Below are 17,757 nucleotides of genomic sequence, written 5' to 3' on the forward strand. Positions count from 1 at the left end.
TTCGCGAGCTTCGCTCAATTTATGGTCAACATAATCGGAGTGTACTATTCGCAACACCATCACCCATCTTGAGACCATATTTTCATTCATTATTGGATAATATTCCACTGAATAGACCACGTGAGCATGCAGTGAAGATAATATAGCAGCCGTAACTGAGAGTGTACACGAAGACCGTGGAGAGTCGATTCGGCGCCGTTCGCAGCAACTCGGACTGTCGTAAATTGAAAGCGTAAAAAATACAGCTTTTGCAAGAACTGAAGACGTTCGACCTTCCTAAGCAACATCGCTTCGCTCTATGGGCTCTTGAAAAGTTACCAGAAAAGTCCCGACGTTTTCGAGCCAAATTTTTTGCAGCGATTACGCCCATTTCTGACTTAATGGATATGTAAACAAGCAAAATTGGCGCTTTTGGGGCGAAGAGCAACCTGTAGAGATTTAAGAGCTCCCGTATCGACTAGAGCAGCCGGTGGAATCAGCGTTCCATATTTCTTAAAAATTGAGGACATAATTTACAATAGCGACCGTTATCGCGCCATGATATTCGATCATCTGAGATGTGGCCGCGGCCAACAATTGAAAGAGATAATCTTCAAAAAATAAAAGCCAAAGAATGTTCTTTCCAATGAAAATAAACATTCCCCATTAAATTTAAAGTGTCTGTGTTTTTTCTTTAAGAAAGTAGGGAACCTCGAAATGTATCGCCCTTTGTTACTAGACGGGGTTTATAGATGAATGACCATTGTTAGTTGGATGTGTATTATACTTAGCTTAACAAATGTACTTTTGTGTATCAGAAATCCCTGAAAATATCTTCGGAAATAGAGTAGAAGGAGGTTAGTTCATTTTTGCAATATTTGGGGTTCTTGCATTCAATTTGCGAGAAAAGATGACTCATTACACTAACAATGCTGTTATTTTAAAAGCTAAAATTTTAAAGTTGAAATGCGTCATGAGTTTATTTGTTCAATAAGTAATACTTAGGCGTCGCAAGCAAATCATTGCATTTTTGAGTTCTCTCGTTTTTGCACTAATAAATATGTAGTAAACTTATCGCGCATCACCAAATATTCACTTTTCACATTTCACGCGGAGATTCACGGCTCATTTAGTAATTTTACTACTGAACATACATGCATTAGTAAATTATATAGACAAATAAACATTTTACCAGAATTTTCCATCGCATCCACACATTTATGGTGCAGATGTAGGTATGCATGGCAGACGCATTCGGAAAGATAAAAGTCGCAAGCACCCAAGCGGAAAAGGTGCACTTCTAAATGCTGACTTTGAATACCCGTCCGGAAATTCGTTGGGATATTTTCTAATTTATCATTTATTTGCTTTTTTATTGTAGTTTCTTCTTCGGTGTTTTTTTCACACATTTATTGAGCCTTAAACTTGACGCATGAAGTCTTTTAATGATAAAGTACTATCCAATTCGGTCACTGACTTTTTAAATAAAACCCATTTTGAAGCAATGTCATGTTACATTGCATTAAGGTTCGAAGGTTCGCTCTCATTGACGACATAGGTTGACGTATTGTTTACGAATTTCCGTCCTAAACTTTGTGATCAACTAATTTATAAAACGAGTGACTCAAAACAGAAAAAAATTATAATAAAACATAAACATAAGGGTCACTTCAGGGCATATATAACTGCCTAAATTCAAATTGTATGACTTTTGTCTAAAGGTTATTTAATTCGCCGTGCGCATATGGAATATTTTAAAATGACTAATTCGTTGCTTTAATTTTATTTAATTTTGTTTTTATTTTTTCTTTTTTTTGTTTTTGCATTTTACGTTATACATTGTAGCCATTGTTTTCGAGAGAAACTACTACGTAATGACTAGCTTGCTGCTCAAACTTATGACTATTTAGATAGACACTTTCATAAATATAAACGAAATCTACTTAAGTGCCTGTCCATTAGTCGAGAGTTGTTAAATTTATTTTGTTGCATTTACTTGTCAATTAAAATATTTATTTAGAATAAAATGTATGCTCCCATGTGTTTATGTAAGTATGTATGCTTGTATGATTTCACACTAGGGAAGCACCACTTTGTTGACCTTTGAGTTATGGGCCAAAGTTTTAATGCTTAAGCTTGTTTATTTAAAGCCTTGATGCAAAAGTATTCTACTGCTAAAAATAGCTATTTTATTTATAAATCTTTAGCATTTTGTGATAATTAGGGGTCCACTTAAATGCGGAATAAATTATTAAAAACAGTTAGAGAAAATAGAGTTTATTTGAAAATCTGCTTCTTCTTTATTGGCGTAGACACGCCTAACGCGGTTTTAGTCGAGTTTACAATAGCGCGCTAGTCGTTCTTCATTTTCGCTGCTTAGCGCCAATCTGAGATTCCAAGTGTAGTCGGGTCTTTCTTCACTTGGTATTTTTAACCGCATGGAGGTCTTTCTTTTCTTCTGCTTCTCACGATGGCCACTGTGTCGAATACTCTCAGACGACAAGAGCTGGCCAGCGTAACCGCTGTCTCTTAATTCATTGAACTATGTTATTGTCATCGTATAACTCGTACAGCTTATCGTTCTATTCGCCGTTCGGAGCATAAATCTTCAGCAGAACCTTTTCCTCGCAAACTCATAACGCCTTTTCATCAGCTGTTGTCATCGTCTTCCTTTGCACCATATAGCAGGACGGGGATAATGAGTTAATTATAGAGTTTAGTCTTTCTTCGTCGAAAGAGGGCTTTACTTCTTACCTACTCAGTCCGAAGTAGCACATGTTGGCAAGAGTTATTCTGTGTTGTCCATTAGCCGGATTTCGGGGCTTACGGGGCTAATGCTGGTTCCAAGATATACGAAATTATCTACGACTTCGAAGTTATGAATCAACAGTGACGCAGGAACCAAATCATGAGTGCGACAACTGTTGACAGGAGATGGTTCATCTTTCCCTCTTTCACTACCAGATCAATTTGCTTCGCTTCTTTATCCAGTCTGGAGATAACAGAACTAACGGCGCGATTGTTGAGGCCAACACCAGCAGCTGTATACTCCTATAGAAGTAGATTGCACTTTCTCTATACAGCCCTGCAGCTCGAATTGTTTTCTCCAGAAACAGGAGTAGATTGAAGAAACCTCGTTTGGTATCGAACATCTCGAAGAGGTCCTTCCTGATCCTGACGGAGCTTTTGGAATTACACAACGACGGTTTACACAGCTGTATTAGTTTTGGGGGGTACCAAAGTCAGACATAGCAACATAAAGGCAGCTCCTTTTAGTGCTTTCAAAAGCAGCTTTGAAATCGACAAAGAGGTGGTGTGTGTCTATCCTCTTTTCACGTCTCTTTTCCACAGGTTAGGTCAGTTGTTGCCCACCGTCTTTAATCTCTCACACAATACTCTAGATAGAACCTTATATGCGATGTTAAGGGAGTTGTCGCAGATTGTGGTCTCCCTTTTTGTGAATTGGCCAGAGCATACTTAAATTCTAATCGCTGGGCATGCTTTCGTCCGCCCATATTCTATAAAGAAGCTGACGCATGCTCCTTATTAGTTCTTCGACGACGTATTTGAATAGATTGGCCGCTTTGTTGTTCTTCAGACGGTTAATTGCTACTCTCACAAACAAGGAGAATATATGGAAATGGAGGCTATGGTTGACTTTCTTACCTAGTTTTATCAATATATGATATTTAATACCCGAAAACTATTCTCTAAAGGCAAACCAAAGGAATGTTGAAGTTGAAAAATAGCAGAAAATTTAGATCATTTGTGTCTTAAGAAACATATGAACCATTATTGACCAAATGTTTTTCACCAAATTAAGTAGGCGTGAATGTGGCTTGAATATGTTCGCATTTTAATACAAATCAAAAAAGTCAAACTTTTCAACTATGTTGTGAGCTGCAGCACTAAGGTTGGCAATCCCAAAATATGAAAAGCAACCTACGTAGAACGATGGTGTGGTTTCTGCCAGATTTTTCACTTATCGTGTTTTCACTAATATGCCATACTGCAGGTACAACTTCTTTTACTTCTTCCAAACTCCGATATTTGAGCCAAGCCTTTCTTTTGCTTCCAAACTTCGGCTATTGCTAAAAAAAATTAAATGTTGTATGGGTTTGATTACATATTGCTCACCTTATAACTGTCAAAAAAAAATCCATTTGAAGACATTTTGGCACAGATTCAAAGTAGAAAATATCATTTTAAATGAAAGCTATTGAGTCCCACTGTTCATGAACATGTCTGACAGTTTAGTCCAATTTTTGCTAATAATCCCATAAACTTATAACTTGAGGAAAATAGGTCAGGCGCAGAAACCGTATACCCACCTGATAAAATAAATAATTTACGCTAACAAAATTCATCACATACGGTATGTAGATATTTGAATTATGGAACTATTATTTTTCTTGGAAAATAATATTTAAATTTATAATATGTGCTCAGATCGAGAACACTGCAGGAATGCAAAGGAGGGCACCAGGGTAACAATGGAGCATGTCTTCTGCACGTGACCTAGTAACTGAACTCCATCTGGTATTGCAAAGGACCAAAACTGGTCTATGCGTGGCTTATTGGCCTAACATAATAACCTAACCTATAATCTGTGTTGTTATAGGATTGGTCTAATGTTGCTTTTGTTAGCATTACTAGCTCGGAACTGTAAAGCCAGAACAGCTGCTACTTACCGTTACAAAAGTATATTTTAGACGGCAGAAAAAATTATTGATATATCGATTAATCGATGATACCAAAATTATCGGAGTTAAGAACGTATGTAAGGTGTGAGCAAACTGACTCTCTTTGCCGAAACGGGTGGTGCTGGTTTGAAACTCGATCCAACTAATGTTATTTTTTTTGTTATAACAAGTGACTAAGGGCTTAATTGAGGTACTTCGGAAATTATAACCTAAACTAAAAATTAGTATTTTGCTGATTTTATGAAGTGTGCAACGGTGAAATATGCAGATTTTCCCGAGGGTTCTTCTAAGGCTGTGAAGCTCAAATCTTTACTACATAGCAATACCAAATATTTATTTACATATAAAGGCGAAGTATATTTTTGAAGCAAAGATATTGATGCCTGCAATTTAGTTTGAGTCCAAACTCGCTGATTGATATCCATATTGTGCTTACATATTTACATGAACTCACACAAATAAACTCGCTCATATTTGCTAAATACGCCAGATTACACAAGTAAATAAACAAAGTACTCTAATGGGATTTCTCATACAATAATTAGAACAAGTACATGTGCGAGTGAAGTGTGTATGTATGTGCTGTGCATGGTAAGCACACTATATTTACATATCAGACCCCCAAACGCCCATCCATTAGGAGGAATTTGGCTTAACAATTAAAACAATTTCCCAAGATAATTTTCTTCATTATCTCTAATTGTCTTTGCACTAATTGGAATGTTTTGGTTTATTGGGTGGGTGCTGACTGCTGACTGCCGACTCCCGGCGCACACTTCCGCAGACTCGCTTGGGCACCAATGTGCGGTAGAAGCACGCGAGTTCGGCGTGATCTTAATGGTGCTCATATATTTTTCGCTGCTTGTCATTTTTTGGTTCGTTTTTTATTTTTCGCCTTTGTTATTATTTTTGTTTTTGCAGCACGTTTATGGTGTTTTCCAAATTGTTTTTCAATTTCCAATTTCCTAGTTCTGCCGACTTGTGCGTTCGTCTGTGTATCTGTCTATAACGCAAGCAAAATATATATATTTTTTTATTTTTGTATAATTATACAACAGCTCGTCTTGTTGTTGTTTTTGTGCTTTGATATTTGTAGATCTGTAGTAAAATCTTTGGAAATGCGTCAGCATTGGCGAAGCACAAACTGACGCATAGCGACGAGCGGAAATACGTGTGTGCGATGTGTTCGAAGGCGTTTAAGCGACAAGATCACTTGTAAGTTAATTACAGTTATTTGTATTTGCAAACACTTTGATCGATGCATTTTTCAACAAAATAATAACACACACATTTTTCGCATCCGCATTCTGTCGTTCCTTCCGTTTCGCTCATACAGAAATGGCCACATGATGACGCATCGCAACAAAAAACCCTACGAATGCAAAGCTGAGGGCTGCGGCAAATCATACTGCGATGCACGTTCCCTGCGCCGTCACACCGAGAACCATCATTCGGGCATAATAACACCACAAAATCAAACTCTCTCGCCAACCTCCAGCACACCAAACGGACTTAGTCTTTCACCGGCCACAGCAAGCGGTAAGTAGAACAACGCACCGAACATAAATGATCGAGCGCCTTATGTGGCTTTTCATGTTTTTGTAGGGGATGCCAGTTCACCGGACGGTGCCACATGCATACGCACTTACATCTCTACAGGTGGCAGTATTGTTGATGCGGCCACCGGAGTTGCGCTAACCGAAGAGCAAATAAAAGCCATCAATTTGCCCATTAAGACCGGTGTCACTCTGCTTTCGCCCACGTCAACGTCGTCTGCGTCATCAGTGAGTGGTGTTTCGTTGCCCGCGTCGTCTCCTACAATTGCGCTCGCCGAGACGAGTATCGTGGACACCGGTGAGGGTTTGACTCGCGAACAATTGGATTTGATCAGTAAGATTATGCAACAGACGAAGCAAACGAGCGCACAGGTGACAGTCTCCTCACCCACCAGCGTTAATTCTTACAAAGTAGACACAAATCCATCTTCGTCTACACTTGGTGCGTCGGGAACACATCATGCCGTGAGCGGTTCATCGGGTCGACCGCGTACATGGAATATGCAACTAGTAAGTTTCAACAGTTGAAAGCACGATACAATTGCCAGCATGAGAAGGATAAGTTGAAACGATTAATTTCTAAAAGCAATTATATCGTCTGTGTAGTTTTGAATTCAGAGTTGCCTATTTTAGTCACGGCCCACCTAGTATTCTTTTAATATTTTCAAATCTCATCAACCGACTTTCGGAAAAAATAGAAATAGTTCTTTGAGCCTCGCATTATTTGAGGTAGCTGTAGATTTCAGTCCACCGAGCAATAATTATATAAGCTTGTATGACTTGTATGACCACTTCGTAATTTAAACAAAACCACACACTTTTTATATTATGAGCTCTGTTTTTATAAGGCCAAAATCCCTTAAAAGAGATTAATTATTTCTTCATTTCAATTCCCATACATTTTCAGTTAAACACGCAAAATGTATCCATCGCAGTCGATGAGTCCAATTCCGATGCGACATCCAGCACAGCAACATCGCCCATCGAAGCCAAAGAAGAGGAGGTGAATCAACAATTTGTGGCCGCCATTAATCCGCATCTCTTGAATATTGTCAAGATGGATCAGAAGCAAGTTGAATGCAATTTGTGTCATCGCAAGTTCAAGAATATACCAGCACTCAACGGACATATGCGGCTTCATGGCGGCTATTTCAAAAAAGACCCCGAGACCAAAAAGACAGAAAAGAAAGAGCCCAGCGGTCCACCGCTGCAGACAGCCAGTATTGGCGTGCGTGCGCTGATCGAAGAGAAAATCATCAGTAAACGCAAAGATATGAACAAGGTGAGTAGAAAAGTGTTGATTTTCGCTTTTCCAACAATTACGTTTATGTTTTTGCGTATGACAGGGTGCCTTCGTAGTTCCTGCACCACCCAGTAGCGTATCCAGCACTTCCACAATCCGACGATCGATTAGCGATCTAGAAAGTTTCCTTAGTCCCAAATCACACAACCACAATGGCAACATCGGCGGCGGTAACGGTGCCAACAGTAGTAACCACAATACGTCTAGTCAGAATTCGCCCACCGCCACCACAACGACTATGCTACCTGCCGCAACTACAATCAAAAACTTCAGTGGTGGTACATTGGGCTTGCAGCAAATCGGCATGTCGCAGGGTATCGAAATTTTCAGCACAAAGCAACAGAAGACAGTTGGTAATCTGGGCCATAGTTTGGGTATGGGCTTGAGTGCGGCTCTCCAAGCGAATAATGCAACGATGAATCCGTCAACGATGAAATCTGCAGCAACGACAAATACAACGACTACCAAGGGAACTTCGACCGATCCGAAAGACTCGACACTTATTGAGTTATTGAAGCGCGGCACGCGCATCGCCGTCACTGCCAAGAAGCCACTAAACAGTACAAACCAAATGACAAATATGGGAAGCAGTAGCAGTAATAACGGCAGTGGCGGATCGCGTCAAATAATCACCAACAACAATCGCACTGTGATTATACCGTCCGACGTGCAGGTTCTACCAACCCGTATGTCCAAGTCGAGTGCTAACGTCCTGCGATCCTCTACTCCCGCCAGCTTAGCTCTGACCGACACGACGCCACTATCACTCACCATATCGCAGAGTGGTGACGGTGGCATCGGTGGTGATGTGTATACGGTCACTTATAGCAGTGACACATCGGGATTTTTCGATGATGCGGAGGTCTATAATGTCGCTGACACGGATATGTTGCTGCAGACGGTAGATTCAATGCAGTTACTCAACGATGACTCGCAACAATTAAAAAGCGAACATTCCGAACAATTTGGCTCTGTGACTGGCGTGGGGATCACGGAAGGCGATCACACCGACAATAGCGGTAATTGCATTCAAGCCGAATACTTGAAGTTAGAAGCCGACGGTAGTGTCAATGCTATGCCCACCACTTTACCCACTTTCCAACAATTTCATTCCAAGGAGTTAATCATGCAGAATAGTGCCCAGATACAGGCTGTGACTAGCATGCGTTCCAACGTGCATCAACTGGGCTCGTTATCCTCACCTATAAACTCGCCGCTCGCATATCCGACACCACCCTCCAGTCATGAAAATATGACGCAATCATCGCCCTACGTCGATGATGGACACCAGTATTCCGAAGTGACAAACGCTTTCTTCAACGAGAAATGCAGTGCCGATTTCCTCACGCAGTCAGCAACCGAAGTGACTTTCTTCAAAAGCAATGACAATCAGCATGAGCTCACCGACACCGAGAAGATATTGAAGTTGAAGACCGTGTTGGAGGAGAGCGCTTTCGATGGTTCAATCAAGGTGGAGGATTTACTGAATGGTACACAGGAGGATGACACGGAATGTGATCTACGGGACTTTGCTGAAAGCAATCTGGCATTTTTGGATGAGGATCAGGAGTTTCTGAATGATTCGCGAAATGCAACTTCGCCTTTACCAGAATCATTTTTCACCGGCAGCATTGGTACGGCCGAAGAAGTGAAAGAGGTATTGCGCGATGTGTTACCCGACGAAAATATCAATCTGAATTGCGAGGAGCAATCGGATGAAAATATTATTGACTTGTATTATTTGCCGGGTTTGGGCTTACAATCACAAATGATGCCTAATTCGGATGATCCGCTCTTATCCTCGTCCCCAAGAGATTTCGGTCAGCAACGGGGACAAATTATACAAACGACGCAGCAGGTCCAAGCGCAGCAACAACAACAAAGTCAACAATCGCTATCACAATCACAGCAAATACAGCACTCCACCTCCACACAGCATTTGCTTTACGCCCAGCAAATGGAGCATCAAATGCAGCAACAACAGCAGCAACAAACATCTACCACCGGTGACTACGTTGGCAATCAATTAGCAATGGCAATGCAACAAACCGTCGCAGACGGCAATGACACACCCTCCACGCTACAGTACAATCTACAAAACCTACCGCAAGTACAAAACCAGCAACAATACATTGACGTGAACACACCGATTCAGCATGTGTCAACGCTTGATGGTGGCATACTGCACCAGCAGCTAGTCTTTACAGGTTCGACCGACAAGCAGGAGATACATATAACCGGACAACAAAGCGATATGGGTCTTCTGTCCGCCGGTAGCTCCATTAATACCGACACCAATATCTACTTCGCCAGCAACTCCAGTAATTCCAACAACTCAATGTCTGCTTTGCAACAAATCGGCAATCAGTCGAGTGCCTGCAATCTGCCCATCTCATCGTCTTCATGTCAACCACCAGCGGCTTCTACAGTGCTTTCCACACTGCAACCCCTCTCCAATCAAACAAATTCCATACTGAAGCGTCGGCTGCGGCCGCACAATTCCAGTGACTCCAGCAATTCACAAAGTTTCGCCAAATATCATCCGCTCTCACCGTATCGATCTAAGTTGCGCAAACCCTCGCGTACGCATTATACACCGGCGCCTATACTTAATCCCGATCGAAAAGGTGTCGGACTGTATTGCAGTGTGCGCAAGCAACTCAACACGGGTCTGCTTGGTTTCGATAGTTTTGACGATGATTTCGACGATCCGGTGGGCTTAGTGGACTTTTCAGATGAATCAAAGGTCAATCTGGGCTCGGCGTATCAGGCACAAGTACCGCCTTGCCGAGAACGCATTCACAGTGCGGGTAGCGATGCCGCAACCGATGGTGAATTGTGTAAAACCAACTCTTGTTTCGACGTCGAGGAGCCTGTGAGTGCGGAGCAATTGTGGGACCCCACCGTACAAACAGACGAGAAGATTTTGATGCGCTACATTGACCTGAGCAAATCATCGGCTGTGCCGCTAGGCAGTCACACCGAAGAAGTAGCGCTGCACACATTGCTCAAAGCACAAGGAAATATGGCCGCGGCAGTACTAACTTTACTCCAAACACCATCGAATGCATTCCAGATGAAATGGTCCGCTACCGAATTGGAGGTGTTCTTAAAAGGACTGGAACGGCATGGCAAAGATTTTGGACGCATTTCACTGGAGGTAAGTTCATGAAAATGCTGCCTATTACTACTACTATTAATTGACTTGCATTACAATCTTTATTTAGTTGGGTTCAAAGACAACGGGCGAGTGTGTGCACATGTATTACTTCTGGAAGAAACTTTGTGTTGACTATAAGGTATCACATCTTAAAACGGAAACGCCACCACCACCACCGGTGAACGATCCGAAGCCGTATGTCTGCGAAGTGCCGGATTGCTCTGCGGTAAGTAAACCTCTGAGACCACATAACTACATAACAGAAATGTCATTCTATAACCGCTAAGGCAAAGTGACGGTTGTCTGCCGAACATTTCGCTTGATGTTTTCGGCAATTAACCATGTTTTTTCGCAGCTAAATTTAAGTACACAATAACTATTTCTATACGCAACAACCCTCATTTTGCATCATCAATACACAGTTAATAGATAATTAATATTATATCTCACTTTCCCTTCCATCTGCCGCTGTACCCATAGAGCTTTACCTCAAAAGCTGCCCTGCATGGTCACACTCGCATACATACTTACGGTAGAAATGCTAATAGCCATCATAACAACAATAACAATAATAATCACAACAATAATGCTACAAGCAACACTACTAATCAGAACAACGGTGCCACAACGGGCGGTTCGACAAGCGTCGTCCAGCAGACCAACGCGTCACAGACACAATCTCAAGTGAGCGTCGGTGGTGCGAGTGCTTCCAGTGCATTGCCCAAAGACGCTAATCAAAACGGCGTGCCCGGTGCCGTCAGCACCGCCAAGGACACCGACTTTCCCTGCAAGGTGTGCGGCAAGTAAGACTCCCCCTCCACTCTCTCTATTTCTCACTCCGTTCTGTCATTTTGTATTCGTAAATTAAAACGTATTAACGTAAACGCTACCGTTACCGTTACCGTGAAATTATGCTACAAATGTTCCTCACACTCACATACCCACATACAAACATACTCTGGATTCATTCACACTTTTAGTATAATTTCTTCTATGATTTAATGATTTAAAAAATGTCTTGTGTTTTATAATTTTGTATAAATAGAAAAATGATAATATATTTAAAAACTCAGATATTTTCTACAAATGTATCGGCTACGCAGTCACTCTCACATCTATTAGTGTATAATATATGGTTGTCACAGTCTAGTTTCAATGGATGCTTCCCAGGAAAATTCAAATTTAATGGGGAATGTTTATTACCATTCGAAAGAACATTCTTTGGCATTTATTTTTTGATGATTACCTGTTTGAAATGTTGGACGCAGCTAAGGTTCAGATCGACTATACGTTGAGTTCAATTTTCGATGAGTCGTTCCAGCATTTCACTATTAACTGGCGAATGACACGCGTCATGTTTCGCTCCAAGACGAATCGATGCAAGATTCTCCACATAGATTTTAGGGTTTACTACCCTATCCTATATCACACGATCTTGGTGGCCAATCAACCGGAACAAAACGTGAAACTATCTACTCACCGAAGTGCTCTCTCAAAAAATCCATTGATTAATGCGATGTGTGAGAAGTGGCGCCATATTTTTGAAATGTCAGAGAGATCATAACGTGCAATTACAGACAACAAATAGTCGGTTATAATGGCATGATAGCGGTCGCCATTGACGGTTACGTAATATGGCCCGACGATCCCACCGACCCACAAATCACACCGAACCGTTGTTTTTTATGAAAAAAATGCCAGCTCTTGAATCTCCTCAGGTTGCTCTTCATCCCAAATGCGACAATTTGTTTATTTATATACCCAATGAGCCAGAAATAGCCCTCATCGCTGAACAAAATTTGGCTCGAAAACGTCGGATCTTCTTGGAACTTTTCAAGGGCCCATAGAGCGAAGGCAGAGCGGTTTCAGTTCTTGCACAATCTGTATTTTGTACGTTTTCAATTTAAGACCAGGACTTAAAATGTGCCAAGTCGTTCCATACGCTAGGCCGAGTTGCTGCGAACGAAGCTGAATCGTCTATCGACTTCGGTACAATCGAAGTTAACGTTTTTCTTTATACTCTCGCAACAAAGTTGCTCAGGAGAGTATTATAGTTTTGTTCACATAACGGTTGTTTGTAAGTCCTAAAACTAAAAGAGTCAGATATAGAAATTTGGCACAAAGGATCGCATTAGGGAGGGGCATATTTGGACGTAATTTTTTTGGAAAAGTGGGCGTGGCCCCGCCCCCTACTAAGTTTTTTGTACATATCTCAGAAACTACTATAGCTATGTCAACCAAACTCTATAAAGTCGTTTAGTTAGGCATTTCCATATACAGTTCAAAAATGGAAGAAATCGGATAAAATCCACGCCCACCTCCCATACAAAGGTTATGTTGAAAATCAATGCGTTAACCGACTAACAAAAAATGTCAGAAATCCTAAATTTTACGGAAGAAATGGCAGAAGAAAGCTGCACCCAGGGTTTTTTTTAAAAATTGAAAATGGGCGTGGTATCGCCCTCTTATGAACAAAAACCCATATCTCAGGAACTACTCTACCGATTTCAATGAAATTCGGTATATAATATTTTCTTAACACCTTGATGACATGTACGGAATATGGGTGAAATCGGTTCACAACCACGCCTTCTTCCAATATAACGCTATTTTGAATTCCATCTGATGCCTTCTCTGTATAATATATACATTAGGAACCAATGATGATAGCGGAATAAAACTTTACACAAATACGGTATTCGAGCTGAGATATCCCTTGTGGAAAAATTGTCGTGATCGGACTATAACTTTTCAAGGTCCCTGATATCGAACACGAAGAAGTCAGTGCCTAACCTAACCTAACCTAATTTTTCACCGAAAATATCGGTAAATCTCTCAGAATTTAATTCTAATTAATTTTACAGCAAAATAGGAAAAATATATAAATGACGAATAATGAAATCTCGATTATCACTTTATCATGCGAGAGTATAAAATGTTCGGTGACACCCGAACTTAGCCCTTCCTTACTTGTTTCTTGTAGTTTTTCTTTCGTTTTTTTAATTTTGCCACTGGGAGTATTATGTTCTGGCCTGTGCGATTTATTGGTTTAACTTTAATTATTTTCTGCAATTGTTTATTTAAGTCCCCGTTTATAGTTCAACTCTCAGTTCAATACCTTATCTTGCAAACACATACCAATATTGCATAAAAACATACATACATACATACACACATATATATTTAAGTGATTTATTTTAATGATATATAAGATAATAATAATTGTTGTTATTGTTGTTGTATTGTATTGTTCCATGTTTTAAAACAAAATAAAATGAAATATGAACTATAACAAAAATACACCGAATGAATAACAACAAATGAAATACCACAATAATAAAAAAATTCATATATAATATTTAATCAAACGACAATGAATCTACGTTTACATAAATTAACAAACGATAACATTGTGTATTATATAACCTGAACACCTCAACTAACCGTGAACTGCAATTAAAATGAAACTAAATAATTAAAAATAAAAATGTTTAACATATAAAACTAAAATAACAAACTATTTACCTACATATATGAATCGCGCAGAGTCAAAAGTCACAAGTTGAATTGCGAGTTGTCGCTACTCCCCACCACCACCACGCTGTTGTATAACGACGCGCACGCGCAAGCGCGCCCATGTTGAAAGTGCTAGCTCGCTCACTGAAGCAGCAGCCGCCACTGCAACCGGCATGTGTCTTTCAGCGCCACACTCAGCCAAAGCGTAAAATTGTAAGTGGTGTTCAAATCATTGCTAAATAATTTACTCTTCATTTCCATTTGAATTTTCAATAAACAATTACAATTTCAATTCAAAGTTATGCAATTCATTTCAAACTCCTCTCTCTCTCTCTCTCTGTCTGTCTCTCTCTCTCACACATGCCGATAATAAATATATATACTACTCAAAAGTTACTCCATTTTTAATTCCATTATCCCATTATTAACACATCCCCCCTCCAGCCAATAACACTCGTATGTTGTACGTCGTGAAACACTTGTAAAGAAACCCTCTCCCGTCACTTAAAATTGTTTCGAATTGTTTGAATTTATACAATGTATATTAAGTACTTACACGCTGCGCTAGTCTTGCTCCTTTTATTTTTAAATCGTTGAGTTTTTAATTAAAATACCCCCATGCGTTTGTAAATAAACTCTTAGCTTAAATAAAAAACATTTAAAATACTAACTAAAACTCACTTGCACTTGTAGAGACCATATGCATATATAGGCTACCAACACAACCCTACTAAGTACCGTAAATAAAAATTGAGTTCGTTTTTGAAACAAATTTCATTGATTAAAGTATTCATTTAAGACTCGAAGATTTCTTTGCCTGCCGTTGCGGTGTACGCGGATTCAGCTGCAGAGCCCTGTTCTCGTAAAAATATATTAAGTGTGTTAAAAAGAAATCCACTATATTTTGCAGCAGATTTTTTATGTAATCTGTATCTCAAGTTGTATGAGTGCGATCGCTATATGTCGAAGAAAAGACTTTCTACTAAAGAAGTTCTAAAACGGTTTTGTGATTGATGGACTCGGCACTGTTTGAGTAGTCAACAAAGATTACACTAGAAAATGTACAGTTGCTGCGTACGTCGTGGATATTGATATTATTGGCCTCAACAATGTTCAATTAGTTCTGCCTTCTCCAGACTGTATAAAGAGGCGAAGCAAATGGGTCTGGTAATAAATGAGGGCAAGACGAACTATCTCCTGTCATCAAACAAATAGTCGTCGCAGTCGCTACTTGACTCTCACGTCACAGTTGACAGTCATAACTTCGAAGTCGTAAATAATTTCTTCTATCTTGGAACCAACATTAATAGCAACAACAATGTCAGCCTCGAAATGTAACACAGAATTTACTCTTGCCAACAGGTGGTACCTTGGACTGAGTAGGTAATTGAGAAGTAAAGTCGATGGAACGATGAGATATACGACGACATTGACATAGTTCAGCGAATCAAGAGACAGCGGCTACGCTGGCTAGGTCATGTCGTCCGAATGGATGAAAACACTCCAGCTCTGAGAGTGTTCAACACAGTATCCGTTGGGGAAAGCAGAGGAAGAAGAAGATCTCCACTCTGTTGGAAAGACCAGAAGGAGAGGGGCTACAGTTGGAATGCCGCCAAGTAGCGAAAAAGAAGAACGAGCGGCGCGCGTTTGTAAACTCGGCTATAACCGCGTAATCGGTGTCTACGCCAATGAAGACGAAAAACAACTAATTTCGGTATTTGCTTTGAGTTTGCTATAATTAGCAGCGACTCATCTGGACTGTGAAATATTGGAAATCCTCAAGGAAGCTATTGACATGAACCAGCTATTTTTGAACAATAGGAGAGGAATTGTGTTCTATCAGTACAACAACAGGCCACACATATCGATAGTAACGAGAACATTTCCCACGACAGTCGGGTCTACGTAACCGGAGCGGAGCGATTTTGTATTCGGTCACGGACTGTCAACTCGGCAGAATTCTGCCTCTACAACAACAAGAGCTTAGTGACAGGAACTTGGTTGGGAGATTCTTATGGATCCAACGTAGAGTCCGGATATGCCAGCAAGTGATTATAACCTCTTCTTATCTCTGGCGAATGATTTTACTGTCAAAAAATCCGCATTTTTACAAAAAATCGACCGCCCAAGTTTTTTCCTAATATGAACTAAGATTTTTATGAGAGTGAGATTATGAAATTACCTTCAAACAGCCAACGAGTTGAATAACTTGTTAATCCGATTATTCTAACTATGCAGATTTAATGTCTTTCTTTTTACTAGACCTGATATATTTCGAATTCAAAAGCATTAAAAATTTGGGTAACCTTTTAATATCGTTAGTATTCTTCCTATTTATATTTTTGATAACATCTCACATGAGCGCGAAGAGGGGCGTCTTCTATGACTTTAGTTAAAATACTCGCTGATAAGGAGCCTTTTTCTAAGCAAGCAAGGATTTTTATAGATTATGCGAATTATGAAAATATAGCTTTCAATCTTAGTCTTTAGTGAAATCACCTAGGTTTTAAAAGGGAATTTCCTTATTAGCTTTTTCTAGTTATATGTATGTCCTCAAATCAGATATATAGATGTATTTAGTTATCCGCAAATCTATTATTTCTTTGGCGATAATATTAGTTTTCTATCCGCGAGGCTTATTCAAAGCTCATTTTAGAGCAAGCAGGAGTAATATTTTTTAGAATACTTCACTTAGACGGCAGAGGCAACCACACTAAATTAGTTCAAAATAAAGTTGCATCAGAAACACTGATGTTATATCTGTTATCCTCATAGAAAACATACCATGAAATATTCGCTTAACCGCCTTAATAAGATTCTTTGAAGGCCTTAACCACCTTTTTCACGAAGGTAAAACTTATAGTCAGTTTTGTTTCAATAAACCAGTTATTAGTGACTTGATTTTACTGTTGTTCTTAGAGTTCAGAGCTAAGTTCTACTCTTAGTTTTAGGCAAGACTCATTCACTCATTGCCTCATATGTTTCTTAACCCATTTATGCATTCGCTTTTAAGTCTTTATTTTGCTGTGTTCTTTTTTCATGGACGTATCTAAAAAGTCCAAAAATATTTTTTTATAATTTAAAGTTACTTTATATAATTAAAGGTTCATTCCCAACCCATTGTTCACCCAATTCAAAAAAAGCAATTTCTAACAAATTTACACAGATAAGTATCTGTTCAGCATATCGAATGCGTATTATACTCTCTGCACTCGCTTACGAGAGCGGCGTTCCTATAAGCAAAACGAGCTGAAAATAACAAAACTAACAAAATAATTTTTACTCTTCTAACAACCGAATGCTTTCCGAGTACCATTAGTGCATGCTATGTACGATATTTATTAAACAACGATATATATGTACATATATAGATAGAAATATTTGGATATGCTATATGTATCGCTGTGTCTCGTCCCTATCATTTTCACCTACACATACCGTTATATAAGTAAACATGCATTATTGTTTTATTTGTAATTTGCAACCTGTAGTTCCTCACACACATCCACCTTCATTCTTGTTGTAGCTTATTGTTCTCTG

The 17,757-nt window shown here is 39.7% G+C and overlaps 1 protein-coding gene across 9 annotated transcripts in view; it reads left to right on the top strand.

Moving 5' to 3' along the window:
- LOC105225873 (serine-rich adhesin for platelets) overlaps positions 1-17,757 on the top strand; it is a 96,825-nt gene that overhangs the window by 72,997 nt on the left and 6,071 nt on the right. For 5 of the 9 annotated variants that reach the window (XM_049446967.1, XM_049446971.1, XM_049446968.1 and 2 more), the window contains 7 exons: positions 5,779-5,897; positions 6,019-6,221; positions 6,288-6,748; positions 7,146-7,520; positions 7,585-10,701; positions 10,769-10,927; positions 11,182-11,504. In XM_049446967.1, coding sequence (XP_049302924.1) covers positions 5,779-5,897; positions 6,019-6,221; positions 6,288-6,748; positions 7,146-7,520; positions 7,585-10,701; positions 10,769-10,927; positions 11,182-11,504 — 4,757 coding nt within the window. Of the gene's footprint in view, positions 1-5,778; positions 5,898-6,018; positions 6,222-6,287; positions 6,749-7,145; positions 7,521-7,584; positions 10,702-10,768; positions 10,928-11,181; positions 11,505-14,247; positions 14,431-17,757 lie in introns of all 9 variants that reach the window. The other 4 variants (XR_007421469.1, XR_007421470.1, XR_007421471.1 and 1 more) reach the window with 4 other exon arrangements.

This window comes from Bactrocera dorsalis, chromosome 2, assembly GCF_023373825.1.
Source record: "Bactrocera dorsalis isolate Fly_Bdor chromosome 2, ASM2337382v1, whole genome shotgun sequence".
In the NCBI taxonomy this organism is placed as follows: domain Eukaryota; kingdom Metazoa; phylum Arthropoda; class Insecta; order Diptera; family Tephritidae; genus Bactrocera; species Bactrocera dorsalis.